The 7,974-nt window shown below is 54.1% G+C and overlaps 1 protein-coding gene across 1 annotated transcript; it reads right to left on the bottom strand.

The window, feature by feature from the left end:
* Nucleotides 1-948: 948 nt before the first annotated feature.
* On the bottom strand, nt 949-7,755 carry POU3F3 (POU class 3 homeobox 3; the record flags this gene model as incomplete). The annotated part of the gene is made up of 1 exon (XM_081101333.1): nt 949-7,755. The coding sequence occupies one exon, from the start codon at nt 7,753-7,755 to the stop codon at nt 6,277-6,279; it is 1,479 nt and encodes a 492-aa protein (XP_080957459.1). The 3' UTR covers nt 949-6,276.
* Between the last annotated feature and the right edge of the window lie 219 nt (nt 7,756-7,974).

The raw sequence follows: 7,974 nt of genomic DNA, 5'->3' as shown, positions 1-7,974 counted from the left end.
GCGGGCTCCCCAGGGTGCGGAGCCGCCCCGCCCCGGCCCCGCAGACCCCCACTCCCTCCCAAACGCGGCCACCCGCCGCGGGCCGGCCCTCGCTGACCTCGGCTGCCCCGCCGCTGAGCGGCAGCAAAGGGCTGGACCCTCATCCGGGCAGCGCGTCCCCTTCCCTGCGCGGCCCGCGGGGAGAAGCCCCAGGGGCCCTAGGGCGACTCGGGCGCCGCTCCGCGGGGCCGCAGACCTGGACGACTCCGGGGGTCCCGCTCCTTCCCGACCGCTCCTCCCGGCTCCGGGCCGCGGCCGCGGGGTGGGTCCCGGAGCCGCGGGGCGCCTGCAGTTCCCACCGCGCTCGGAGTGAGCGCACGGCCTCCGCGACCCGAGCCCCTCCGCCTGCCTCCCGCCCCCCAGAAACTTCCCACCGGCCCGCCCGCTCTCCCCTCCGCGCTCCAGGTTCCCCGGCCCCGGCTCAGGACGGCTCTGCCCCCCGCCCCCCAGTCTCCTGGCCCCCAGGCCCGAGGGTTCCCACGATTGGAACAACTGTTATTGTTGGGCGGGGAGGCGAGCAGCGCGGAGGCCGCGGGCCGAGGGGAGGTAGAAATGGTGGTGCAGACGGCTATTTCGACCTGTGTTTTAAAAAGTTTCATTGGACAATTATGGTAACCCCGCTAGAAAACTCCTTAAAAAAAAAAAAAAAGATTTACTCCTGCTTCTGGAAAGCCGTTATTTTTTACATTGCTTTTAGGAAGATAGATGAACAAAACATCGCGTTTCCAGCTATTTTGATCTGTAATTAAATGGCAAGATCGGTTTGTATTCTCCTACGGTTTTTACAGAAGTTGCAGTGATCCAAAGTCGGGCTGCTGTGTCAGAGTGGCATTTTTATTAATGAGAACACAAAAAGCTTGCATATTCTTAGCCCTGCTTGAATTTAGTTGCTAAGCAACCGCTGTATGGTAATTCATCCGCGAAATTTAAATCTTGGAGAAAGGATCGTGCGTTTTGCTGAATGGTCGCCACGAGGAAAACAACTTGTGGGACTGGCCAGCTGGTCCGGCGGGGATGCCACCCCACCGGCGGCCGCCCGGCCCAGCACCCTCCGCAGCACCCTCCGCTCCTGGACCTCCCATCTCCCCTGGAGGCAGGCCCCGCACCCGAGCGAGCCCTCTGCGTCCCCAGGGCTTCGGAGATCTGGCTGCCACTTTCCGCAGCCCCTCCCTCCTGCACCCACAGACGCGCGCGTACAGACACACACGCAGTGCACACACCGTGTCACCACGGGAAGGCCAGTCGCCCGGAGCCCTCCGAGGTCACTCCCAGAGCTGGCTCATCACAGAGCGCAGCCCCCAGCCCTCCAGAAGGCCAGGCTGCTGCCCTGGCCGGCAGTGACATCATGGGCTCCTGCTCGCCACGCGCGCCCACATTTCAGGATACTGGAACAAACACGGATGTGAAATCAAGAATGAAAGAGAGTAATCTAATTAATAGGCCATGAGCCAGGCTAACAAAATCAAAGAATCTGATTACACAAGTACCCCTCCTGCTATCTCCGCTGCCCCCACCCAAGCATCTCTGCAAGCCTCCGCAGGACTTCCTTTCCTAGACTGGAAAGTTCAGGAGGCAAACCCAGAGCTCGCTGATTTCCCTACTGAAGCCAAGATCAAGCCCACGGCGGGCTCCACAGCCAGGTCACAGGGGAAACCCTAGGCCAGGAACCAGATGAGAAGAGACTACAGAGCTTGAAGAGCCGGCCCCACACTCCTTACCTCTCACTCTCAACACAACAACACCTGCACTCGTTGCGGCTTATGCTGTCAGTAACTGGACAAAGAGAGGGAGGCTTTTCCCTCACAGTCATTTTAAGAAGACACTTTAAAAAATAACACAGCACAACTCGTTTTACTACATTACCTGGTTTCTGGGTCACCAATATCCTCAAAGTCTTAACTTCCTTTTAGCACCTTCCCCAGCATGGATGTCTGTGCACAGCCAGGGACTAGGTTTTATCCTGGATACATAGCATCTGTTTTAATCTGTCCAGTCAGCCACTGCATTTCATGAAAGAATTCTGTAATTTCTACCCTTCTGCCTTGAAAAAAACCAGGTCCACCTCCTAAATAATTAATTTCAAGTCTGTATCCAGTGCCAATACTTGTTGCATCCATTTGAGAGTTTGATTAATTGCCCTGGAACTTGGGCAAACTAAACTCCATGTGGAGAGAATGCTTCTGCCTTGAGTTTAGTTCTGAAAGCTACACATTATTGATGGCTCTTACTCTATTTACATACAAATCGGTGCAAATATGCCCATCTCTTCAAATGCGTTTTGTATAAATATATAAAAGTGTCATTTTTGATTTAGCTTGAGCGGTTGATCATTTATTACAAAAATAAACGAATAAATACAACAATATATTGTTGCTTCCAACAAGATAAATACTTTTACAAATATATAATTTTAAAACAAATTTAATTGTTAAAATTATTTAAAATATTACACTTATCGATAAAACTATCAATAGTATATACTGCATTTAATATTAGAACCAATTATTCTCTGAATTTTGAAACCATTCACACAAAACATTATGAGCATGGTAGTGAGCAAACGCTGGAGGCTGCAAGGAAGCAGAGGGACTCTCTAAGATCAAGGACGAGCAGTTCTGTTTTGGAACAAAGAAGCAGTCCTTGGCTAAGGACTAAAAAAAAAGGGCAAGAGAAACAACAGCAAAATGACTATTTTACATACACCTTGAATGATTTATCGCCCAGACTTGCAGGGGAAGATGGTTGGGTGAATGAGATGGCTGAGGCTTGGACCACAGATCAGGAGCCACAGGAGTCTGCAGACTACCAATGGGCCTGGTTTGGGATTAGCCAGATTGATGGAACAGAACTTTGTCACTTTCCTTTGGGTTGGGAGGGGAGGAGGGCTGGATTGAAATGGAGGAAACAAATGGCTACTTTACAAAGCACAAGACACTTGCTCTGCAAAGAAATACAATGACCAAATTCATTAAAAAGATCTGGTGATATATAACAATATTTTCATTATTTACGTGTATAACAATATAAGCCTAACACAAACCTCTCAGTTATAGCTGATCTCTTTTGTTTTTCACCCATGAATTTCATTTTGTAGATACATTCACAGGGTTGATTTCCAAAATATGGAGTGCCAGCATTAACTCACTTTAAAAATGCAAAATAATGAAATAAAACGGTCTTGCTTTTCCAGCTTCTCCAATTAAAAGTTACTCTGTTACCCCTAAATCAGGACTTCTTCCAAAGTAATCAGCAAAGGTTGCTCTTTAATAGGAAACAGTGTGAAATCGAATGGTAGTTCTTTTGTTGTCAGCCAAATCAAGTAAGCAAATAGCTCCTAAAATTTTATACAGACCCACTGTCTAATCGACCACTGCCATTCCTGGTGGGGAAACAGGACTTCATCTCACGTGCCAGTGGTACCCATCATTAAAAACAGCCACACCCAATCCTCAGCTTTCCAATAAGGCCTTCTTGGCTTGCCCCTGTAGCCCCTCAAGAACTGATGAAGTTTATATCCACTCCAGGTTTTAAATTTGCTGGGCAGGGAGATTACAATAGCAAGAGAAAGAAGGAAACAAGAAAGCCAAGACAAGTAAATCGTGGTTTCTTATTTTCATTTTTTCTTCTTTCTGTTTAATAAATATGGCCTTTTTCAGATTTCACAAATCAAAATGATTGTGATTTTTAGTACTATCTGGTGTTTAAAATAATGCAACCCAACACACGGCCATCTGGCTAGGCTTGATTTATGAAAGTGACACAGGGTCTGTCTGGAAGAAATAACTGCTCCTCGTTGCTCGCACAGTTTTCCGGGTTTTTTAACCCCTACATTGATATCTTAGGGGGAGGAAGTGAGGATGAGAGAAGGCAAAAAGTGAGTGACAGCTAAATGGGATTAGGGGGAAATTATCCTATAAAATCACTGCTTTATCACCCCAAATACTTCTAAAAGGTCCAGTATGAAAGGACTCAACTAAGCACAGTCTTTAGTACTCACAACCTGAGGCATCACACTTTCGCCTTCCCACATGGTAACTATTGATACATTGATGTCATAAATGTGACCGCTCTGCAGGATATATCCAAGGAGTGATCCAAAAGCTAAAACCCCAGGGTCAGTGAAGATACAGAATCACACTGGAGAAACACCAAAACACAGACATGCAGACTTTTAGGTCTGAGCTGGTAATCACACGGAGGGTAAAGCAGTGTGGACCACAGTCAGGACTTTGGAACTCCGTTCTTTCATTACAGAAACAAGCCAACAAAACAAAACAAACCCTAAACCAGCTTAATAATTTAAACTTAATTACATAATATCAATGGAATAGTTGTAAGCTATTCTTCACAACTATTAGTCTTCAGAAAAAGAAGAAAGAAGCATAGCAATGTGGTGGGGGCGGAGAGGGAAAGGAGGCTAAACTTTGGGAAAGGGCTCTGCATTAACCATTAATAACCAGCTGGCACGTTTTTTACTGGTGATGTCATCCAATCTTTTGATAAAGATGGTGAGGAACACAGGTATCTCCAAGAAAAGTAGTAAATACTCCCCGAAAAACATCCATTAAAATTACAGGAAAGGAAAAGACTGTGAAATTGACAGCTTACCAGGGAGTGCCGAGTAGTTAGAGCACTAGCAATTTCTGTCAAGTCTGTCCTTGACTCTAGATTTCCAAACACACCTAGTGCCCCAGCGCTACGGGGCTCGCTCAGGCTAGCACTCAAGGATATGCATTCGTAAAAAAATACTTTCCAACGGTTTCTTCCCACACAGTGTTTATGCATCAGACACAGACTATTTCATTCTAACAAATTTATTTTCTCGATCAGCTCTTACGGAATCACTACTCAAATTAAATTACAATCAAATGATCACATCAAAAGATACCCTTATTACCTAACAACTGTCCATATTTTCATTTCATTTTGATTTGTGCTCGTCTGAAAAAAACACGTAATACAAGATCTGGGGAAAAATAAATTACCATTTTGCAGCAGTTCATAAGTATTCTGAATAAAATATTAAAAGAAGTCATTTAATGAAAATATAAAGCAAATATTTTTAGATCAGCAACGGATCTAACAATCTATATTGCCGTCTTTTGAAAAGTCTGTTTATTAAAACCTACCAAAAACACTGCTTGGAAATGGCAGTATTATAATCACAGCCGCAGCACCCATTCGATCAAAGTTGGCAACGGGTTGAGGAGCGAAGTCCAAGAAGTGCAGCGGCTGGTGCTCAGTCCTTCTAAATCCCTTTATGAGTCAGTCCAGAAATAAAAAATAAAAAATATTAATAAAAAAATTATTAGCGGTGGAATCCTTAGGCATCCTCCGTCCCAGAGGCAGCCCTGGCAGCCGGGCTGCGGCGGGCCTCCCTCCATGCCCAGACTGCGGCCCGTGCCCGGCCCTGGGGGCCTCTCCCACTCGGCGACGGATGAGCGGACGTCCCCTTCGCCCGGGCCCATCCCTCTGCTCCTTCGTGATGTTTTTATTTCCAAGGTTGTTTGAAGGAAACGTGTTCTTTTGGCTTTGCTCTTCAGCTGGTTAATTTCGGAAGCTGTGGATATTATTTTTGCTGGAGACTGTCCTTTTTTTTCTCCTTCCCGTTTCATAGTCAGTTTGTCCCCAAATGACTTCATATGGCCAAGAAGAGCTGGTTCCCAGCAGAGTCGTCCCTGATTCAGCCCGGTGCCTCTGCTGCTTTCAGAGGCTCCCCGGAACCAAGTCCCGGTCGGTCGGTCGGTCGGTCACTTTAGGCAGCCCTTTAGAGGGGGGAAGGGGGCTTTTTTTTTTTTAAGGGGAGAGGGCGAGGCAGGTGCTAGGTGCTGTCCCCCGTCGCCCTGGGGGCTCCTCGGGGCGGGCAAAACCTGGCGAGTGCAGTTCTGGTGCGCGAGGCCTCTTCACCCTTTTTAAAAACAAAAAAACAAAAACAAGAACAAAAAACGAAACATCACCACAGTATAAATGCGATCCCAGGATCGCCCCCTTTTTCTCTTCCGCTTTTGCTTGTGTATACCGTCTGGGTGTTCATTATATCTTGTTTGTTTGGTTCCTCTTCTCTAGGGCTCAGAAACCGTCTCGCCGGCCAGTCTCTCTTCTTTCCTCCAAGGGCGGGCACGCCTGTCTTTGGGCGGAGGGGAGGGCGGCCGGCCGGCGGGGACCGGGCGGCCCGGTGCGGGGGAGGCGCGGCGGTGACGGCGGCGGCGGCGGCTCTCCGGTCGCGGCGCCCGGCCTTCACTGCACGCTGGTCTGCAGCCCGTGGTGCGGCGGCGGCGTGTCGGCGCTGACGGTGCCCACTTGCGAGTAGACATCGTCGGGCGTCTGCTGCTGGATCCCGGGCGGCGTCATGCGCTTCTCCTTCTGGCGCCGGTTGCAGAACCAAACGCGCACCACCTCCTTCTCGAGCTGCAGGCTGTCGGCCAGGTTGGTGATCTCCTGGGCCGAGGGCTTGGGGCACTTGAGGAAGTGGCTCTCGAGCGCGCCCTTGACGCTCACCTCGATGGAGGTCCGCTTCTTGCGCTTGCGGCCCTGCGCCGCGATCTTGTCGATGCTCGTGGGGCTGCCGGTGCTCGAGTCCGCCTCCTCCAGCCACTTGTTCAGCAGCGGCTTGAGCTTGCACATGTTCTTGAAGCTCAGCTGCAGGGCCTCGAAGCGGCAGATGGTGGTCTGCGAGAACACGTTGCCGTACAAGGTGCCCAGGGCCAGCCCCACGTCCGCCTGCGTGAAGCCCAGCTTGATGCGCCGCTGCTTGAACTGCTTGGCGAACTGCTCCAGGTCGTCGGACGTCGGCGTGTCCTCGTCCGAGTGCGGGTCGTGGCTGTTGAGTCCCGGCCCCGCGCCGCCGCCGTGGTGCGGCGGGCCCTGGGCGTGGTGCGGGTGCGGCGGGTGCGCGTGGTGGTGGTGATGGTGGTGGTGGTCCGCCAGCTCGGGGGTGTCCCCGCGCACCAGCCCCGGGTGGACCAGGCTCTGCGCGCCGCCGCCCGCGCCGCCGCCGCCGCCTCCGGGCCCCGGGGGCGCGCTCAGCATGCCGTTCACCGTGAAGCCGCCGGGCTGCGAGTAGAGCAGGCTCTGCGGCGGCGGCTGCTGGCCTCCGGCCATGGACGGGAGGTGCGCGGCGGCGGCGGCGGCGGCGGCAGCGGCGGCGGCGGCGGCGGCGGCCCCCCAGCCCCCGGGGTGGCCCTGGTGCGGGGGCGGCGGCGGGGGCCCGAGGTGCGGCGGCCCGCGGTGGTGCAGCGCGGTGCCCGCGTGCAGGTCCTCGCGTCCGGCGCCGCCCTTCACGTCGGGGCCCTGCGGCGGCGGCGGCGGCGGCGGCTGCTGGGGGCTGCCGGCCATGCCCACGGCGCTGCCGGACCACGGCGAGCTCGCCTCCACGGCGGCGGCGGCGGCAGCGGCGGCGGCGGCGGCGGCGTGGGGCAGGGCCGTGACCCACTGGTGCGCGTGGCTGAGCATATGGCCGCCGTTGCTGGCGGCCATGGCCCCCTGCATGAAGTCGCTCTGGACCATCTTGACGGAGGACGGGTCCCCTCGGTAGGCGCCGGAGGTCACGGCGGCGCTGCCGGGCTGCATGCCGCCGCCGCCGGCCCCCGCGCCGCCGCCGCCCCCCCCGCCGCCGCCCCCGCCGCCGCCGGCTCCCGCCGCGTCCGAGTGGACAATGGAGCCGGCCGCCAGCAGGCTGTTCCCCGGCAGGTAGGGGTTAGAAGCCGCCGTGGCCATGCCGCTCCGCTCCCGCCACCCCACCGCCGCCACCACCGCCGCCGCCGCAGCAGCCGCGGCCGCCGCCGCCGCCGCCGCGCCCCCCGCTTCCCGCCTCCTTCCCTCACTCCTCCCCCGCCCCCGCCCCGGGCCCCAGTCGGCCCCCAGTCGGCCGCCGCCGGGGCCGCCTCCTCCGCCGCCGCCTCCTCCGCCCCCGCCGCCGCCGCCGAGGCCCCGGCT

Source organism: Myotis nattereri (assembly GCF_964212035.1).
Source record: "Myotis nattereri genome assembly, chromosome: 10".
In the NCBI taxonomy this organism is placed as follows: Eukaryota; Metazoa; Chordata; class Mammalia; order Chiroptera; family Vespertilionidae; genus Myotis; species Myotis nattereri.
The sequence above is the reverse complement of the archived record's forward strand: the minus strand, read 5'-3'. Positions and strand labels throughout refer to the sequence as shown.